The sequence below is a fragment of the Geotrypetes seraphini genome, chromosome 4 (assembly GCF_902459505.1).
Source record: "Geotrypetes seraphini chromosome 4, aGeoSer1.1, whole genome shotgun sequence".
NCBI lineage: Eukaryota > Metazoa > Chordata > Amphibia > Gymnophiona > Dermophiidae > Geotrypetes > Geotrypetes seraphini.
Window position 1 is genome coordinate 294533607 of NC_047087.1, and position 22335 is coordinate 294555941.

Genomic DNA, 22335 nt, shown 5'->3' on the forward strand with positions numbered 1-22335 from the left:
GACTTCGCCCGAAACAACCAGTCATCCCAGAAGGGGTGCACCAGAATGCCCTCTGACTGCAATGCTGCCGTGACGACCACCATCAATTTGGCGAACGTCCGGGGAGTCGTGGCCAGGCCCAAGGGAAGCACACAGAACTGATAGTGCAGACCCAATATCGCAAAGCAAAGAAAGAGCTGAGGAGAGGCCCGAATGGAAACAAGCAAGTAGGCCTCTGCCAGAGCGAGAGAAGTCAGGAACTCCCCCGGCTGAACCGCCAGAAGGACAGACTGCAGTGTGTCCATGCAAATAAAAGGGAATTCTGAGAGTTCTGTTGACCTCAGTTTAAACCAAGGATGGGCCGAAAGGTCCCCTCCCTTTAGGACCCCATAAAGGAAATGGCGTACCAGCCGATACCGCACTCCTGAGGGGACACTGGACAACTGCTTTGAGATCTAGCAAGCGCTGAAGGGTCTGGCGAAAGGCTAGCGTCTCCCATGCCACCTGACATGGAGAGGCTAGATATGATCTGGCAGAGAGCGGGCAAAATTTAAGTACATAACCGTCCCGCACCACCACCAGGACCCACTGATCGGACGTGATCTTGGTCCACTTGGGAAACAAGTTGCGAAGCCGGGCACCCACGGGAACTAAAGGGGGCGCCGGCAAAGAGACATCGCGCAGGACGGGCAGCAGGGGAACCGGGGGGGAACTCCCAGCCCCCCGACGGGCCCCCTGAAAAGACTGCATGCGCTAAGCCAACCGACCCCGGGGAAAAACCGGCCCCACACAAATAGCCACCTGGACCCCCAAGGCAGAGACATCAAAATTATACTTAAGAAGTGTCTCTAACGTACGCTCCTCAGAGACCCTAAGAGCAGAACCGTCCATAACAGGCACGGTATGCCGCTTAGGAAGTGCCGAGACCACCGCGTCCCCCATTGGCGAAATTAAGATAGCCCTATCCCCCTCCGGGATGGGATACCCATGAGCCAAGGCGCACACCAAACGAAACGGTGCCCATAGGCCACTGCGCCAACACAAAATCCCGAAAATCCTGACTCACAGGAAAAGAGCGGGAAACAGGACAGACCCCCTGAAGCAGAGGGGCCCCCATACGCGGGGTCTCCGGTGGCGCAACTTCAAAAATGCAGCACCAAGGAGACCTGCTACATCAGGTCTAAAAGCTCATCCCTCTGAATAAAAAGTGCACCACGGACGCATCTGCTCTGGAAGACGGGAAACCCGCCGCCCCGCTGCCAGCGGGCGTCCCCTCTAGAGGATCCTGGAAGCCCGCCAAAGCAGCCAGGTCCTCAACCATGCCAACACGCTCCTCCAACCACCAATTCGCAATCCAAGCCCCCCTGCGGGCGCTTGGATGAGGGAGGAGGAAGAGGGGACGCCAAACGAAAAGAGGGAGGCAAAGCCATAGGGGGCGCGGAGGGAAACCACCCCCGAAAACCCCCAGGTGCACGTGGGACCCCCAATTGTCTGCACAAAGAAAGAAATTAAATTGGGGACAAAAAACCCCTGGGGGTCCCCAGGGACTCCCTGCCCCAGCAGGGGTCCCTGCTGAAACCTGCCCCTGTGTTTGCAATACAGGGGGAAGGTCACCTGAGGTTGCAGACAAAATGGAGGGGCCAGACAGAGAAAATGGCGAAGTTCCCGCCAAAAATGCTCCCTCCACGGCCTGTAGCGGCTGAGAAGACTGAACAGTCCCAGCCGCTAAAACAGGCAAGTCGGCATCAGCTGTCAAAAAATCAGCTGAGAGGGAATCCCTCCGTGGGCGGTTGGGGAAGACCGGGCTTCCCCACTGCTCCCAGCTGACTCGCGAGGCACCATCGGCGGGGAGCTCTGGACGCCTGCAGCCGCTGCCGACGGAGCTCCACCACCTCACCGGGCCAAACTACCAATTTCAGTCCGGCTGCGAGTGCCTCGCGGCTGGACCTAATTGTGTCCCACTCCCCCGGAGAAGGGCACAATTGCTCCATACGCGATCTAGCTAGAAACAAAGTGCCGGTTAGAAGGAAAAATACAGTAAAAAACATTAAACTGAAGCAACCCTGCAGACCGGCACTACCTCAGGATTTTTTTTTTTTTTTTACAGAACAGACTCCACAGGCTCTCGAAGCAATATGCCTTGCTTGATTTAGGGGGCAAGGCTTACTGCTGAGGCTCCTCTAAAAAAATGTGGGGAGGTGGAGGAAGTGGGGGGAGGGACCCCGCTCGAGACCCGCCGGGTTTGATACCCCCGAGGTCGGACGGACCCCCAAACAGGGCCCGCCCAAGCTCTGTCCGGCCAAAAACAGGGACTAGAAACCCCCTAAACAAATTCCAACAGCCCTACCAAGGGAGATGGGTACAGATCACTCAACACCTGCTGGAGACTGAAAGAAGACTGATGTAAATAGAAAAGGGAGTATATTATATACAGTCCCACAGTTTTGTTTTCAGTCTCCACCTGCTGGTCATGATTGGATATATACCCATTCGTAAAGATTAACCTCTACTGGTCTGGAGAGTGCTAAAGAAACCTGGATATCTCAATCCTGTTCTCCTTTTTCTGGAGCCATATGGTAACCCTAATCCAGTGGTACTAGACAGATAGTGCCTTTTCTATCCCTGTTACCAGCTGCACTCTCTAGATAAGTGCCTTTGAATATTGACCAAACAGTTAATAACACTGCTACTATTTATCATTTCTATAGCGCTGAAAGGTGTACGCAGCGCTGTACATTTAACATACAATAGACAGTCCCTGCTCAGAAGAGCTAACAATCTAATTTGACAGACAGGACATCTCAGGATTGGGAAAATTAAGGTAGAGGAAATGATACAGTGGATATAGGTATCTGACAGCAGTGAGTGGGAGTTATGAGCTGAAAACAGTCTCAAAAAGTGGGCTTTTAGCTTGGATTTGAAAGCTGCTAGGGATGGAGCATGACGTATTGATTCAGGCAGCCTGTTCCAGGCAAACGATGTGGCAAGAAAGAAGGGGCGGAGTCTGGAGTTGGCAGTGGAAGAGAAGGGTACAGATAAGAGGGGCTTGCCTGATGAATGGAGTTCACGGGGAGGAGCATAGGGGGAGATAAGTGAAGAGAGATATTGGGGGGCTTCAGAGTGAATGCACTTGTAATTCAGTAAGAGGAGTTTGAGTTGTATTCGGATATGCATGAGGAGCCAATGAAGTGACTTGAGGAGAGGGGTTATGTGAGAATAGCGGCTCTCATGGAATATGAGTTGTGCAGCAGAATTTTGAATGGATTGAAGAGGTGAGAGATGGGTGCGCAGGAGGCCTGAGAGAAGTATGTTGCAGTAGTCTAAGCATGAGGTGATGAGAGCATGGATAAGGGTTTTGGAACTGTTCAGAGAGGAGAGGACGCAGTGGCGTACCTAGGGGGGTGGGGGGGAGAGGGGAGGGAGGTCCGCCCCGGGTGCACGCCCCAAGGGGGTGCACAAGACAGAGCTGAACGGAGACGACGGGGGACCCGCGGGGTTAAATACAACTGGAGCCGCGAGGCTCATCTTCTGTTCCTACCTGCCCTGCCGCGCACACATAGCCGACCGGAAGTCTTCTCCGATGTCAGCACTGACGTCGTAGGGAGGGCTTAAGCAAAGCCTGCCCTCCGACATGGAGGAGTGTGTGGCGCAGTGGTTGGATCTACAGCCTCAGCACTCTGGGGTTGTGGGTTCAAAACCCCGCGCTGCTCCTTGTGACCCTGAGCAAGTCACTTAATCCTCCACAGCCCCAGGTACGTTAGATAGATTGTGAGCCCACCGGGACAGATAGGGAAAATGCTTGAGTACCTGATTGTAAAAACCGCTTAGATAACCTTGATAGGCGGTATATAAAATCCTAATAAACTTAAACTTAAACAAAGAAAAATGGGGCACGGAGAGAGAGAGAGAAAGACAGACATAGAGAACGAAAGATGGCATGGAGAGAGAAAGAAAGAAGGGGGCAGGGTGAAACAGAAAGAAATGGGGCACGGAGAGAGAGAGAAAGACAGACATACAGAAAGAAAGGGGGTATGGAGAGAGAGAAAAAGAAAGAAGGGGGCAGGGTGAAACAAAGAAAAAGTTTGGGGAGGGAATGAGATCTGGAGGAGAGGAAGCATACAGGAGGCTGAAAGAAGGGAAGAAATATTGGATGCACAGTCAGAAGAATAAAGTACAACCAGAGACTGATTAAATTACCAAAGGTAGGAAAAATGATTTTATTTTCAATTTAGTGATCAAAATGTGTCCGTTTTGAGAATTTATATATGCTGTCTATATTTTGCACTATGGCCCCCCTTTTACTAAACCGCAATAGCGATTTTTAGCGCAGGGAGCCTATGAGCGTCGAGAGCAGTGTGGGGCATTCAGTGCAGCTCCCTGCACTAAAAACCACTATCGCAGTTTAGTAAAAAGGGAGGGTGTATATATGTCTATTTTTGTATAGTTGTTACTGAGGAGACATTGCATAAAGTCATCTGCCTTGACCTCTTTGAAAACCCGCGGAATATAAATGATAATTAACATTTTCTCTGCGTACAGTGTGCTTTGTGTTTTTAAAATTTTATTGTTGGTAGATCATTTTGACTTGGCCACAAAGGTAAGGGGGAGGGAGGGGAGCTGCTGAAAGACATCTAGTAATCCTTGCAGGCTTGACAGTGCAGGGAATTATTTTTGTAAAATCATGTTTTGTTATGTGACTGGCATTATTTAGACTTTAATTTCTATGAATGAATAGAATGAAAATGATATAAAATTACTTGCTTGTTTTTATGTGCGTACGCTGAAGGAAAGTGGAGAGAGAGTGGGCTGAGGACGCTGAAGGGAAATGGGGAAGAGAGAGTGGGGAGAAGACGCTGATTTATAAATTGACAATTGTACAGAATATTGTTTCTTTTTATACTTTAATATAATAAGTTCAATATAAAACAATTCAAGGCTTGTGTGGATGGAATCAGGTGGTTTGCGGGGATTAGTCCAATAAAATGGTATTTTTTTATTTCTCATTATTTGTTTTATTTTTATTTGTTAATTTGTAAAGTGGTGATTGTTATGTATCAGTTTTTTCAAATTTACATCTACTGTCTTTATATTTTGCTCTGTATTAGAGGACATGTGTTACTGTTTTTGTGGTGTTGCATTGTATCCAGGATCTGGTTTCTTGGCGGTTCAGTTTAACTTTTGTCTACATATTTCTATTTTTAGTTTGTGATTATTCCATATTGGGCGAGGGTGTATCTCTGTTCTGTGTGTATGAAAAGAACATAGTTTTCAGTTGGCATTGATTGCAGGATCAACTGACTGCAGGATCTGGCTTGTTTAGTTTTACATTGTTTGTGTTGGTGTTCTTGTGCTCACTGCAGTGTTTAAGATGCTGCCTTTTCCTAGGTACACTCTTGTGCGATATGTGGATTGTTACTAAAAATTATATTTTTCATATAGATGGAGGGGGGTGTCAAAAAATGATGGGCCCCAGGTGTCACACATGCTAGGTACGCCACTGAGAGGACGGATTTTGGTAATATTATAGAGGAGGAAGTGACAGGTTTTGGTGGTTTGTTGGATCTGAGCAGAGAAGGAGAGAGAGGAATCAAAGATCACCTGAGCTCACGAGACAGGGAGGAGGATAGCGTTATCAACAGAAATAGAGAACGGGGAGAGGGGGGAGGTGAGTTTAGGTGGAAAGATAAGGAGTTCCGTTTAATTGCAGTAATGTTATGATATCAAAAGTCAAGTGCAACATGTCTGGGCAAATACTCATGGGATCTGTTTCCAATATCAGTACTGTATATACAATGTATACCTCCCATAGCAGCTGTAAGTCATATTTACTTGCACATCAGTTAACCAAGAATGTACAAAGCAACATTCAGAGGCAATGTGTATGATTCATGTTTGCCTCAGCAATCTTGAGCAAAACATCACTGACCACATTCATTGTTAGCAGTATTAGAAATGAAGCTGTTGTGTCATGGGACAAAAACATTGCTTACCTCTGGATAGTGCAGGAGGTAAGCAATAGCCCACTTCAGTGCGGTGATGGTCGTTTCAACCCCTGCTCCAAATATGTCACCCACAGTCATGAGGATATAATCATCAGTCAACCCCAGCTCTTGGAATTGCTGGTTTGTTTCCATATTATGTTTTGCATTTAAAAGTGCATCAATCAGATCTTCCACTTTATCATTACTGTATGCTTCCTAGGTGGAAAAACAAACCATCTGGTGTTATAGTGTTATATATAATTTCTACCCTGTCCTTCAAAAAAAAATTCACATAGGGCAGTGACATGACTCTCTAAAGCAGGGTTGCCCAACATTAGTCCTTGAGGGCTGCACGCCAGTCAGGTTTTCAGGATTCCCCCAATGAATTTGCAAGAGCTCTATTTGCATGCACTACTTCCATTGTCGACAAATGGATTTCATGCATATTCAGTTGAATAATCCTGAAAGCCCGACCTGGCGAGGGCTGAAGTTAGACAACACTTCTCTAGAACCACCCAGCCTGGGCATATGCAAAGTAAATGCAGTGTGCTAGCTAATTAGATTACCGTAGATTAAATTTTTAAAAAATGACACTCTACAAACTGGTATGTAAGATTCTCTGTATGATATTTTGCTCACCTCACAATGTTTAATGCCATTTTTTAATGTCATTTATTTATGCAATTATTATTGATGCTTTGATACTCTGACATATTTTGGTTACTGATTTGGATCCCTTTTAATGGCCAAACCCCTTTTTGGATCATGGGAATGAGGGCACTCAAGGAAACCATCCTGAACTTTTTTGTCTGGCCAGATACTTGTTCAGGGTCCTCAAGTCTATGTTCTTTGTGACCAGGAAGTAGTTGGAATAAAATCTCTATCACCTTTCCCCTGATGGGAACAGGTTCAATTGCACTGGCCTGTAAGAAAGTAGAGTTTTTCACTGTAAGTAATTCTCGATGTTGAGAGCTGAATTTTGATGTACTCTGTGGGTAATTTGGATGATGTTTTCCCAAATGCAGACTGTAACTCATCTGGACTATTTTTTCAGAACCCAGTATTCTGAGGTTATAAGAGGCCATCTTGTATGCAAAAAATAATTCAGCCTCTCTCCTACTGGATCCTGGCTGAGACTTTTAGCCTCTCTGTTGTTGCGCATGAGTGCAAGGTCCCTGACTTAGTTGTCCTGGAGGAGCAGGAAGGGGGGAGGGTAGCTACATCCGTGAGAGTAGTAAGACCTCTATTGCTCTCCATCAAAATATCTTCTGGATGAGAAGACTGAATTGGGAGCAGGCCTGGAGAGAGACTTCAAGGCATCCAAGAACCGCTTGATGAGATTAGATGCCTCTTGTACTTTCTCCCCAAAAGAGTAAAGGGGATGGAATTTGATACATCGCCTTTCTGAATGGCTACAATCAAAGCAGTTTACATATTTTAGATAGGTACTTATTTTGTACCTGTAGCAATGACTTGCCCAGAGTCACAAGGAGCTACAGGAGGCATCAAACTCGCAACCTCAGAATTCTGAGGCAGCAGCTCTAACCACTGGGCCAGTCCTCCACAGCATGGAATGCTTACCAGGTTTTCCTGCACTGCTGGCTTGAGGTCCGAAGCCCCATGCTAAGTATATTTGTGAATACCAGCCCCCATTGTAGGGGCCCTGGATGCCATATCAAAAATGTCATAGGTTACCTGTACCACGTACTTTCCACACTCCTGCTCTTTGACCAGATGGAGAGCCTCAGCTGTGTCCATAAACTCTGCTACACTGTGCACAATGTTCCAGAAGTGCATGCTCACTAAGACCTGGTATGAAGCTATGTGGAAGTCAAGCATAGCATTCTGATTAGCATTCACCCCCCAAAAAATACAAGGTCTGGGCCTTCTCTGCCTGGGGGCACCAAAGGATGAATCTTGGTTCTTTTGAGAGTAGATTTGACCACCATGAAATGGCATCTCAAAGAGGCAGTGCATGCAAATCCATCTCATACATATTCATTGCGGATATCCTGAAAACCTGACCTGGACCGGAATTGGCTACCCCTGTCCTAGGAGAAAGCAATCATATGAAGGTCCTGGCTGAATACTGGCCGAGACTCACATACTCCCTGGAGCCAGCAGTGTGGCTACAGGGAAAGTGTAGCACACTGGTTAAAGCTACAGCCTCAGCACCCTGAGGTTGTGGGGTCAACCCCATGCTGCTCCTTGTGACCCTAGGCAAGTCACTTAATCCCCCCATTGCCCCAGGTATATTAGATAGATTGTGAGCCAGGACAGACAGGGAAAACGGCTTGAGTACCTGAATAAATTCATATAAACTGTACTGAACTCCCCTGGGAGAATGGTATAGAAAATTGAATAAATACCGGTAAACAAAATAGCCAGTGAGAGTCCAATATTCAATGCTAATAATGCCGAGACGTGGCCAGCATTGAATAACTGGAGCTATTTTGGCCAGCAACAGTTAGTATTTAAAATACACTGACTACCACTGGTTGAATATTGACATGTTAATCTTCTGCTCAATAGTCTATTCAAGTGAACAGGTACCACAAATATTTACGCCCAGTGTTGGCCATCCTTATCTTAGGCTGATCTATTGATGCCATTCATTCAGAGGTATAGCCTCATGCCTGTTGTAAGTAATCTTATAACTAGCTATTACTGAATATTAAGCAATTAAATCTACTAGGGGAGCCTGCTTGTCTAACATTGCTGTCTAGTCTCACTGCATCTGAAATGGAACATGATCAAAATTGAGTTTCTTATCTTCCCCCTAAATCCACCATCCCCTTTCCCCCATTCTCTATTTCCGTGGATAACATTCTCATCCTACCTATCTCCTCAGCTTGTAACTTTGGGTATCATCTTTGATTCCTCTCTCTCTCTCTCTTTCTCTTAGCATATATCCAACAGATGTATAAAACCTGTCGCTCCTTTCTCTATAACATTACCAAAATTTGTCTCGTTTCTTTCTGAGCACACTACTAAAACCCTCATAGGTCTCCCACTAAACCATCTCTCTCCCCTTCAATCTGTTCATAATTCCCCTGCACGACTTATCTTTTGCCAGTATTACTACAGTCACATAACCCCTCGCCACAAGTCACTTCGTTGACTCCCTACATAATTTAAACTCGTTTTACTGACTTATAAGTCACTCTTTCTGTTCCCATGTACTCCACTGCCAACCCTAGACTCTGTTCCTGTCTTTGAGCTGTGCTGTACACCTAGAGAACACTTCCTAAGTTAATATATTATACTCCATCTCCAGGCCTTATGAGGCTACTTCTAACTCAGCCCCTTATTCACATGACCAATAACTATGTTATTTAATCATTCCCATAATAAAGGTAACTCTCTAATCCCTTATTTGTCCTGTTTGTCTTGAATAGATCATAAGCTCTGTTGAGCAGGGAGTATCCCAAACTTGGTTTTGTCCCAACCTAAAGAAGGATATGAAACTGCTGGAGAGGGTGCAGAGATGAGCAACGAAGCTAATAAAAGGTATGGAGAACTTGGAATACGAGGAATGACTTAGGAGACTGGGATTGTTCTCCCTCGGGAAGAGGAGACTGCGAGGGGATATGATCGAGACTTTCAAAATACTGAAAGGAATCGACAGAATAGAGCAGGAAAAAAAATTATTTACAATGTCCAATGTGACACGGACAAGAGGACATGGACTGAAGCTAAGGGGGGACAAGTTCAGGACAAATATCAGGAAGTTCTGCTTCACGCAACGAGTGGTGGATACCGGGAATGCCCTCCCAGAGGAGGTTATTGCAGAATCCACCGTTCTAGGATTTAAAAGCAAACTAGATGCACATCTCCTTATGAGAGGCATAGAGGGATATGGGTGACTAAAATTATGCTAGGTGTACACGTGTGCGGGTCGCCGGACTTGATGGACCGAAGGTCTGATCCGGAGATGGCAGTTCTTATGTCCAGTGCTATAACCATTTAGTAGCACTCCAGCCTCTCCTGGTGCAACTGATAAAACTAGGCTTGGAAATCAAACAGCAGCATTAGTAATCTCTCTTTTTTTAAATGTAATAGAGGCTTTTATCAATAAACTTTTGCAATGCATCAAACAAGCAACAATAATGCAACTAATTACGAGATTTCAAGCTAGCCATTGACTGGGTGATTGTGCAAGTTGTTTATAGAAACAAGAACAAACAGCTGCTTCTATAGCCTCCACTTATGAGCAATTTCTCTTTTAATTAAAACACATACTTTGTGTTCATTGAATTTCTTCAGAAGGAGCTGGTCCCTGACTTTTATGCTCTTCTTCAGCAGGTCAAGATCCTTGTTAGGAAAAATCTGGAAAAATACACAATTGATCTGTTTGTAAAAATAAGTTTTCACAGTTTCAAAAACAATTTGCAAAGGGATTTTTTTTTTCAAGTTATCCTAATTAAAATAGTGAGGGGGGGAGGGTGTGATTTCTACTCATCAAATTTCAATATTAAATCAGCTTTTCTACTCAATAACCCATCAATCAAAAACAGATGTGACAGAAAGAACAACATTGGTGAGTGGGAGGGTTGTCAATGTTGGTCTTTCAACCCTTTCCAACTTCTACTGACAACAGTTTTGACTGATGTACTTATCCTGTCAGGTATATGTTGGAATAACTGATGAACAGCCATCATATATATTAGTCTAATATCCTGCCAGTGAGTGAGGGAATTATGCTTGAGTGCCTAAATAAATTCATGTAAACCGTTCTGTGCTCTCCTGGGAAAACGGTATAGAAAAAGAAATGAATAAATATTTCCTTGAGTATCTCTATTATTGTCCACCAACACATCTATTGTCTATCTACAGTTGTCTTTTCATGTAGTGCTTTGGTCTTCCCTCCCAATCCTCAAGGGCCACCAACAAACAAGTTATCAGGATATCCCTAATAAATATGCATTGATTAAACATTAACTCAAAAAAAGCTAATTACATCCTCAATTCAAATATCCTCATTATTTATTATAATAGTCACTAAATTATTTTATTAAATACCGTATTTGCCGGCGTATAAGACGACTGGGCGTATAAGACGACCCCCCAACTTTTACAGTTAAAATATAGAGTTTGTTATATACTCGCCATATAAGACTACCCCTTCTTCCGCACACCTTCTGCACAACAAATAAAACTTAAAAGAACATCAGAATTTATTTCAACAATTTTAATTAATTCACTAAAGCTGAATAGAACAATAAACCCATGGGAGCTGCCATGCTATTTGTTTTCTAAACTGTTAACCAAACTGAAACTGTCAATGATAGAAGGAAGATAACACATAGAGGGAGAGAGCAAGTGCCGGGCAAGTCCCTAGCAAGTTTGCTGGCATGACAGTTTCCCTTTAAAAGCCTTCAAAAGCCTCCTGTTCGCCCCCGCAACTTCCTTAAGGGCTAGACTCCACACACGGCCGCATGTGCGAGAGACGTAGTAAAGAGAAAAGGGGTGGGGCCAGAGCGCCGCTGCTTCCCGCTGCGCAGGATGAAGGAGCTGGCACCCTTGTCACACTGATGTCCCGCCATGGCCCCGCTGATGTCCCGGCAGGTTTACTAGTACCGTAAGCACCGTAAGGAGGTAAGGAAGGAGATGTTAGGGCATGTAAAGTAAGGGCATGTAAACAGTACCCGGCGTATAAGACGACCCCCGACTTTGGGGAGGATTTTAAGGTACTGAAAAGTCATCTTATACGCCGGCAAATACGGTACTAACATATATGAATCACATCAACTACACATAAATATCACCAACACAGAGCCTCCACAGTTCATTCACCCAGTAAAATGTACTATTAAAAATTTTTTGAAATAAATATGCACGAGAGAGATTTGCCTGCTTACTACCTTTATTTTATGTAAATTTTTTCTATAAATATTTATTAGATACACCTAAGGAATTATGCATCAAAAATTTCTACATTATGGGGTAGTTCGAGTAGGAGCTGCCCAGTTACAGGCCGCAAGAAAGCACATAAATGTAAGCATGGGTGGAATTTGGGTGGAGGTCAGTGGTGTAATAAGACACTGTCTTGGTGGGGGTGCCGGCATCTCTCTGCTCCCCCTCCCACGCCACTTCACGCTTGCACCCTCCCTTTCCCACTCCCCATCCCTCTTTAAAATCTTTGCCAATATGAGCAGCTACTCTGGCCTGCTGCTTACACCAACCTGGCTCCCTCTGAGATCACCTTCAGGTCGCTGGGACAGGAAATGATATCAGAGGAAAAGCCAGCAGGAGCAGCAGGCCAGAGTAGCTGCTCATACTGGCGAAGATTTAAAAAGGTACAGGGGTTGGGAAGGAACTAGGGAGGTTGCGAGTGTGACGTGGAAGGAGCAGGAAGGGTGGTGCTGCCTGCCCTCACTATGCCACTTGGTGGGGTGCACTAATCTTTGTGCTTTCTAGCGCACAACTAGGTGTGGACATTTATAAAACTTTAGGGCTAGTGTAAGTGCTTGCACCTTAAACATAAGAACATTTTCAGCCACTTTTCTTTATCGAATGCCTTGATAAACTAGTGTCTTTAGTAGGTGCTCTGTTATAGAATTAACTTCTATGAGCTGAAAACCTCAAAATTATACAAAAGTAATTACTTGCATTTTTTTAACAATACAGCATATTGAGTAGAATTTCTGAATTTGTTCACTGTTGTGTTTTAGGTTTTTTTTTCTGTAGAGTCAAATCCAGTCAAATCCACCCTCTTGACTCTGCCCTGAAATTTGATTGCCCCCTCAGTCATATTCCCCTCCCTGCAGACATACCTTTCAAATCAGTGATGGGTCAGGGGTCAGGGGTCATTGAAACTCCACTCACTCTTGCCTATTGCAGGTCCTTGGTCAAAATGGCTTCTGTGACCTCTAGCAGTAGTCTTGCAGTACTGGTCCTAGTACCACAAGACTACCGCTAGAGTTTGGCAGCCATGTTGATGGGAGACCCATGATGGGCAGCTGCGAGTGAGGGTCACTCCTGCCCTGATGAGCCCTGGACCATCACTAATTTGGAAGGTAGGCCCATGAGGGCCAATGGAGGTGGGGAAAGGCATGGGTGAGCCTCTTCTTCCCACATAAATTATTTTGAATATCAACCCACATGTATCTAAACAGGTGAATAATTATTTTGGGAGTGGGAAGGACGTGTATAACTTGATTAAAGAGAGGATAGGTGGGCTCCATGTAAGTTAACTCCAGTTAACTGCCAATTATTGGCTATCATTGGTCTTCATTGGTGCTAATTGGCACCAATTAGCAGTTCACAGCATAACTGCCTTTAGTCGCTATTCTATAAACTGTGCATTCAAATTCCAGGGCACACACTCTCAAGGGGAGAGTGGATCTGGGAGGGGCATGGGTAGATTGAGAGAGCATTAGGTAGTATTCTGTAACCAAAGTATATAGCTATCATTTATACACCTATCTGTCATTATAGAATTCACACTTACCATGTATAATCATGTTTGTGGTAACAGCGGTTAAAGTAGCTGGTTTAAAAAAAAAAGGTATGGACAAGTTCCTGAAGGAAAAGTCCATAGTCTCTTATTGAGACAAAAATGGGTGAAGCCACTGCTTGCCCTGGGATCGGTAGCATGGAATGTTGCTACTATTTGGGTTTCTGCCAGGTATTTGTGACCTGGATTAGCCACTGTGGAAACAGGATAATGAGCCATTGGTCTGACCCAGTATGACTATTCTTGTTTTTATGTATCATCCTGGCACCTATATTTGGGCAACTAAATGTATAAGGGAATTCAATCGTATATATCAAAATGTATTTGAAACGTATTGAAAATAGTGTTTAGAGGGGGCGTGGCTTAGCGCACACACAAAATGGACGTGTGATCACGGTGCTCCTCTCAACCTGGCAACGGTCGGCAAAAAAAAGTTTTCCCCTTTAAGCCGATTTCGGTGTAAAACAGCGAAAAGAAGAGCGGGAGCATGGCAAGCACCCGACAAAACAAAAATGAAACTGGTGGGTCGGCGAAAAGGCAGAAGCAGGATCAAATTACCCCGAGTAAGGTTCCGCTTCCTGCTGAAGAGTCGGATGTGCTGAGCAAAGCCGAAGTTATGGAGGAACTGAGACAAATTAAACAAATGCTTAAAGAGACTGTGAGTAATATGGCTGAAATGAAGGAAGAAATACTAATTATCCACAGACAAATGGAAATAAATAATAAAAGAACAACTGACTTAGAAGCTAAAATGGAGGTTTTAGAATGTGAAGGAAACAGATGTAAAAATGACAGTTTGGAACTGATTCAATTGAAAAATCAGCTGGAAGATTATGAAAACCGAGGAAGAAGAAAGAATATAAAATTTTGGAATGCAGGAAAATTTGGAAGGGAAAAATGCCATACAGTTTTTAGAAAATCTAATTCCTAAAATACTGCAATTGGATTTTAAACAGCCTTTGGAAATAGAAAGGGCGCACAAGATCCCATTAAAAAATATGGAAAATCAAGGCAGACCAAGACCATTAATATTTAAAATGTTAAGATACCAGCAAGCAATAGAAATTTTAAATGCTGCCAAGAAAGATAAAAATTTAAATTATAAAGGATCCAAAATATGGTTTTTGCCTGATTTTGCTAAAAACACAGCAAACAAAAGGAAGAAATTCTTTGACTTGAGACCTCAATTAAAGGAAAAAGGATATAAATATGGATTGTATTACCCAGCAAAAATGAGGGTATCTTCTGGGGATAAATCTTTGTATTTTGAAGATCCGGAAAAGCTAAAGACCTTTCTTTCAAAATCAGAACCTATGTCATTTTAACATAATGGATGTTGAAATGAACAGAAAATATCAAGTCTGGTTTTGATGGATATTGTGCAAAAAATTTAATGTAAAACTATGAGACTTTGGAGTATTGAAGAAAGAAGAATATGAAATAAAGAACAGGAAATAAAATGAACAAAGGAAAAATACAATAAAAAAATATAAAGAAGTAATAGACAAGAAAGATGGACTGGAAACTCACGAGACTAAACTTTAGACGAGTAAAGGTTGGATGGCTGGAGTAAAGAATGATCAGAAAGAAATAAAGAACTTGAATAATTAACAAAAGGAGAAAAGAGAAGAATGGACCAGATAATAATACAAATGGGTAAAAGAAGAAAGCAGAATGGATAAAAAAAAAGGATATTAAATAAAATGACAAATGACAGTCAAGAGACTAAAGGGAAGAAGGATATAGATAAGAAAACAATATGAAAGATCAGTTAATTTAATAAATTAACAAACGAAAAGTAATGAATGAAAGGATAACAAAAAGAAGAATGTAGAATGGACTAATCATACACAAAAATGATCTATGACATTTAGATGTAAGTAAAAGAAAGGAAATAAAAATGAAAAATATACAAGAAAGATACATAATATGAAATTATTGATAATTGAAGGAGATGACTAAAAGATTAATTGTAAAGTTTGATTTTGTAATATTATAGTTTCAAAAGGATTGGATTTTAATTGGAAAAGAGGAAAATGCATAAAAAAAAATAAAATTTAATAATTATAAAATTAAAAATTTCATTTTTCAGAATGGAAAAAAAAAATGTTGATATATAAATAGATGATAAAAATTATAAAATTGTAATCAACTTTTAAAGAAGTATATGAAGATATGGATATTTGTTTTTAGATATTAAAAGGATGATAAAGGTTGCTGGATTAGAGTGTATGAGATATAGGAAAAATAACACTACTTTATTAAATATATGTTTATGATAGAATTTTGTGGTATAAACTAAAATATTGGGGAAATATAATTTAAAGATTGGTGAGTAGATAAAGATACATTAGTGGAATGTTAGGAATTAAATATGGTTAAAGTTATCAAAGGTTAAATAACCGATAGAGAATATAATTATTTTAAAATGGTAAAAAAAAAAGATTTTATGGTTAGAAGAGAGATATACTAAGATACACTGTGGAAGATTAATGAGTTTATCTTAAGAAATGATAAAGGGGATATTAATTAATATTGGTTGCATGGGGGAGAGGGGGATGTTGGGGTTGCTGTTCCAATGTGTGTCCTTAAGCAGTCATTATATTGGGGGGGGGAAGGGTGGGAAAAAGATGGGTTTTAAAGGTATTACTAGAATGATTAAGGAAAAGATCAATAAGGGGTTGGATACTTCAGGGGTAAAAATGTGTGTCATTGAGAAAAATTTTTTAGATCTTAAATATGAAGGAAGGAAGGAAGAAGATTATGATGAAAAGTTTAAAATATATAATGTCTTTTAAGATATTTTCTATTAATGTCAATGGCCTGAATCATGTAATCAAAAGAAAAAAGGTATTAGCATTTTTAAAAAAGCAAAACGCGGATGTTTATTGTTTGCAGGAGACTCATCTGAATATAAAGGAATCACAGAAACTAAAGGGTGGGTGGGTGAAGGAATGTTTTTTTGCTCCAGCAGCAGGTAAAAAAGCAGGGGTAGCAGTTCTTATAAATAAAAAATATATGGCCAATTTTAAGGTAGTAAATTCAGATCCACATGGAAGATGGATACATATTGATATAAGTATGGGAAATAATACCCTGACGTTGTTTAATATATATGCCCCTAATTCGAATTAATCAGAATTTTTTAAAAAGCAGAGTATGTTGTTACCACTGGCTGCTTCTAATTTAGTGGTGGCTGGAGATTTTAATGCTGTAATGGATCCATTATTGGATAAAAAAACAGGTAAAAGCATAAAATCTTTAGGTTTAGATAATTTGGCTCAATCATGTGATTTGAAGGATATATGGCGTATTCTTCATTTTAATGATCAGGAATTTTCATTTTGTTCACAGGTTCATAAATCATTTTCAAGAATAGATTATATTTTTATTTCATCACATAAGATGCAACAAGTGATTAAAGCTTCCATAGATCCTATTATTATTTTGGATCATGCGGGAGTATGGATAGAATTACAATTAGATCAATTAGAGAATAGAAGACCTCTTTGGAGATTTGATAATGCATTGCTGGTGGATGACAAATTTTTGGAAAATTTTAAAACACAAATTAATGATTTCTTTCAAATGAATTTAGTGGAGGATACATCTATTGAAAATGTATGGGATGCATTTAAAGCAACTATGAGAGGTAATATTATATCATATTCAGCTTTTGTTAGGAAACAGATTAAAATGTAGTATATAGAGTTAGAAAAAGAAATTAAAATATTAGAAACTAAATTGGTAAGTAAATGGGAACATGAGGTTTTGCAAGCTCTTTTGAAAGCAAAAGGTAAATATAATGAATTAACTTCAAAAATGATAAGAAGAGATTTGTTTTCCAAGCAAACAATGTATTATGGAAATTCTAATAAGGCGGGAAGATTATTAGCGAATTATCTTAAAGCAAAAAAAAGAAAAACTAATATTAATGGGATAAAAGATGATAATGGTATAATAACAAATCAAACAGATATAATTTTAAAACAATTTCTAAAATTTTATAAGGACCTGTATTCTTCCGAGCCTTATTTGGAGAGGCAAAAAGATGGTAAAAATTTTTTAGATTTAATTAATGGACCTAAGGTTCCTGATCATATAAAATGGAGTTTAGATGAACCTATATCATTAAAAGAATTAGAAACAGCATTGAGATCTCTTAGAGTTGGATCCGCTCCAGGTGGTGATGGTTATACAGTAGAATTTTATAAAACATTTCAAAATGTCCTTTCCCCATTTTTACTAAATTTATATCAAACACAACTTATAAAAGGTAATATTAAAGGTACTATGGCTGAATCAGTAGTAATAGTTTTGCCTAAGCCAAATAAAGATCTTACTTTGGTTTCGAACTACAGGCCTATATCTTTAATAAATGTTGATAACAAACTTTTGGCGAAAATATTGGCTTTGAGATTAGCCAAAGCTCTCCCACATATTATAGACACGCATCAGACTGGTTTTATTGCTAAAAGGCACTCCTCTAATAACTCTAGATTATTGTTTCATATGTTAAATTTATCAAAAAAAATGGATGAACCGGCTTTTACAGTTTCATTGGATGCAGAAAAAGCGTTTGATAGAGTAGAATGGAATTTTATGTATCAAGCTTTAGAATGGTTTGGTATAGGTTCTGGATTTATACAAATGGTAAAAACATTGTATAGCTTCCCGATTGCAAGATTAAGTATTAATAATATGATATCTGAAGGTTTTAAATTGCAAAGGGGAGTTAGACAAGGTTGTCCTTTATCTCCTTTGTTATTTGATGTTGTATTAGAACCCTTATTATTAGCAATACAGCAAGCAGAGGGGATACAGGGTATTCCATACTCTGATATGGAATATAAAGTTTCGGCATATGCGGATGATATTTTACTTTATTTGAGAAATCCACAGTCTACCTTATCATGTCTATTAGAATTAATTGATATGTTTGGTAAATTTTCAGGTTATAAAATTAACTGGAGTAAGTCGGAAATTATACCTTTAAATGTTCATTGTGTAAAAGGACTATTTGAAGATTTTCCGTTCATATGGAAGGAAGAAGGATTTAAATATCTTGGCATTCAAGTTAAAAATACAATTGAAGATACTGTAAAAGAGAATGAAAAATTTGTATTAAAAAAAGTTACGGAGTTGTGTGAGCAATGGAACCCTTTACATACTTCTTGGTGGGGGAGAGTTCAAGCTATTAAAATGATGATGTTGCCTGTAGTTTGTTACCAAATGAGTATGATACCTATTTATTTTCAGGGGTCCTTTTATAAAAAGCTTAATAGCATTTTAACGAAATTTCTTTGGCTTGGTAAAATACCTAGAATAGCTTTAGTAACTTTGCAAAAATCAATTAAGGAGGGAGGGGTAAATTTTCCAAATTTTTATAGGTACCATCAAGCCTATATTCTACGTCAGGGTATGTATTGGATCCTCCCAGAACTTATAGATAATGCACCAGATTGTTTGGATTTGGAATGGCGCCTTATGTTTCCCCTAAATTTAGTTCATCTTCCAAGTATTAACATGCCTAGAAGATACAGAGAAAATAAGATATTAATGGATACTTGGAAAACGTTGAGGTTTATTAGTAAATTAACACCTATCCCAATAAACAAGTCAACTAATCAGTCTCTATGGATAAACTCCAAGATCAAAATTGGCGGAGCTCAAATCCTTTGGAAGAACTGGATTATTGCAGGCATTCGATCTCTAAATGATGTGATTTCAGAAGGTAAACTGCTGGAATTTTCACAATTGCAACATAGATTTGGTCTTAGTAAAACACAAAGTTTTAAATGGTTGCAATTGAAGCAGGCCATTCAGGTTGGGTTCCCTGAATGGAAAACATTGAATAATCAATATAGTTTAGAGTTCTTATGTTTTCAAGCAGACTTCCTAGGGCATCAAGCCGCATTGTGGTATAAATTAATATCTGGATATTTGAATAAAAAACCAAAAAATGGTCTAAGAGACATTTGGAGCATTGAGATTAAGCATCAAATTACTGCATCTCAATGGCCACTAATTTGGTCTTGGAGAATGAGATGTACAGTGTCAGCATCTATGAGACAAACTTGGTTCTTTTTATTACATAGAGCTTTTTGGACCCCTACACGTTTGCAAAAATTAGATAGTTCTAAGTCCAATAAATGCTGGCACTGTAATCTGGAACCTGGGACGTTGGATCATTTACTGTATCATTGTCCCTACATTAAAAGTTTTTGGAATGCAATTTGGCCACAAATTAATAAATTGATGGAAAATCATGTAGCAATATCATATGATACAGTGTTATTTGGAATGATGATGAGAAAAAAAAGTCAAATTTCACCAGAAAATAATAAGCTTTTACTAGTCATGACAGGGGTTGCCATTCAGCATATAACTAATAACTGGAAGAATCATAGTAGCCTTAATTATACATTTTGGTGGAATACAATTTGTCATATATTCAAAATGGAAAGAGCAAGAGCAATACAAAGAGGGATATATCCTAAATTTATAAAAATATGGGGGCCATTGACAAAATATTGTAGTGAATGATTAGTAGGATTTCTCTTCTTCTTTTCAATATCTTCTTTGTGACACACATGGAGGGGGGGTAGTGAAAATAATTTTTACACAACATGTTATAATATGATATACAATATGTATGGGGTGATTGGAAAGTACTTGAAGGGTGGGGGGAGGGAGAGGGGATAAAAATATGTTTAGAATATTATGTATTAGATATAAAAGTGATATTGTGTATTCATTAGTTGTAATTCAATACTTCATGTAAAATTTGAAAATGAATAAAGAATTATTAAAAAAAAAAAGAAAAAAAAGAAAATAGTGTTTAGCAGCAGGGAATCATTCATACCACATTAACAGAAACTCTTGACATCACACCATCAATATAATAAAGTATAAAACAACGGAGAAAAATAAACCTCAATTGCGAGAGGCCGGGACTACACAAGTACCCGAGCCAACTCACATCATCACTGATTTATGAAAAAACTCCGTGTACATTTAAATAAATAGTTTTCATTCATGCACAGTTAATATTTTTCAATGATTTTTTTCAAAGGTTTTTTAGTGTGAGCAATGTAAGCAGAGTCCAATATATTAGAACATATTCATAGCATGAACAGGATCCCAAACTAACTACAAAATAGACGAGGGCTACAGCTCAACTTTACGGGTATAAGCAATTGTTGAGGCATGGAGTTTGGAACAAAAGTAAGAGAAAAACATCCACTCATCTGAAGATGCGAAGTGACTCAAAAGATTCTCAATTCCTTATCCCGACAGAAAAGTCTTTCTGTTTCGCCTGGAAGGCTACTTCAGGGGAAAAATCCAATGTCCAAATGTCTCCCGCTTCTTCCAACGCCACAATTGTAAAGCTGGCTCCTCTCAAAATGGTTCTGGGACTGTGAGAAGTGCCCGGCTCGAACAAAAAGATGAATGAACCGGGCGACTTGACGTCATCACAAAAACGTGATGCGTGATAGGCTAAACCTCAGCTACTAACAAACCAAATTAGATTGCAAGTCCTGTGTTTCATAGGACATTACAAAGTTCAAGATTAGCGATCTTAAGTTTCATGTAATGTTACAAAAATCAAAAGAAAGGTTGCCATTCATATACAGTGTTAAGACCACGAGGCTCTAAAGTTTGTAAACGATTGATCCATTGTTGCTCTTTCTGCCATAGCACTCTCCTAATATCTCCTCTCCTTAGAGATACAACCAACTTCTCAATCACCCAACATTTCAAATTCTCGAACCTATGTTCCTGTTGGATACAGTGAGTCACTATAGGAGCCATCAACTTCCGGGTGTTTAAACAGCTTTTGTGCTCCGTCAGTCTCACTGTTAAAGTGCGTGAGGTTTGGCCTATGTAAAGCAGGTCACATGGACACTGAAGTATATACACAATGTTCGTTGATTGACAAGTAGAGGTATGACGTAAACTGTAATTCTTGCCGTTACTCGGATTATTAAAGCTAGAGGCAGTAACCATTATGTTACAATTAGAGCAATGGCCACATGGGCTATGTCCCAGTACAATATCCATACTTTCTTGATCAAAACGTTCTTTAGATGTATGACATAACCAGTCACTTAAATTCCTATTCCTTGACTGAGAAAAAATGAATTTCTTATTTTCAAAGCAAGGAAGCGTTTTGAGTAATGGAAGATGTCTTTTATATCTTTTAATAATTTGCTGAGACATTCGAGTTTGTTTTATTATACATGGAGCCGGGCGCGTCTCACAGTCCCAGAACCATTTTGAGAGGAGCCAGCTTTACAATTGTGGCGTTGGAAGAAGCGGGAGACATTTGGACATTGGATTTTTTCCCTGAAGTAGCCTTCCAGGCAAAACAGAAAGACTTTTCTGTCGGGATAAGGAATTGAGAATCTTTTGAGTCACTTCGCATCTTCAGATGAGTGGATGTTTTTCTCTTACTTTTGTTCCAAACTCCATGCCTCAACAATTGCTTATACCCGTAAAGTTGAGCTGTAGCCCTCGTCTATTTTGTAGTTAGTTTGGGATCCTGTTCATGCTATGAATATGTTCTAATATATTGGACTCTGCTTACATTGCTCATACTAAAAAACCTTTGAAAAAAATCATTGAAAAATATTAACTGTGCATGAATGAAAACTATTTATTTAAATGTACACGGAGTTTTTTCATAAATCAGTGATGATGTGAGTTGGCTCGGGTACTTGTGTAGTCCCGGCCTCTCGCAATTGAGGTTTATTTTTTCTCCGTTGTTTTATACTTTATTATATTGATGGTGTGATGTCAAGAGTTTCTGTTAATGTGGTATGAATGATTCCCTGCTGCTAAACACTATTTTCAATACATTACCTATATTTGGGCAACATTTTGAGAATTTACTCCTGTATGTATAATACACAG

General features: G+C 40.1%; 1 protein-coding gene across 7 annotated transcripts in view; it reads right to left on the reverse strand.

Annotated features, from left to right (window-relative positions):
* LOC117358874 (steroid 17-alpha-hydroxylase/17,20 lyase) overlaps nt 1-22335 on the reverse strand; it is a 95464-nt gene that overhangs the window by 14557 nt on the left and 58572 nt on the right. For all 7 annotated transcript variants that reach the window (XM_033940682.1, XM_033940681.1, XM_033940683.1 and 4 more), the window contains 2 exons: nt 10203-10289; nt 5970-6176 (listed from right to left, as the gene is read on the reverse strand). In XM_033940682.1, coding sequence (XP_033796573.1) covers nt 5970-6176; nt 10203-10289 — 294 coding nt within the window. The remainder of the gene's footprint in view (nt 1-5969; nt 6177-10202; nt 10290-22335) is intronic.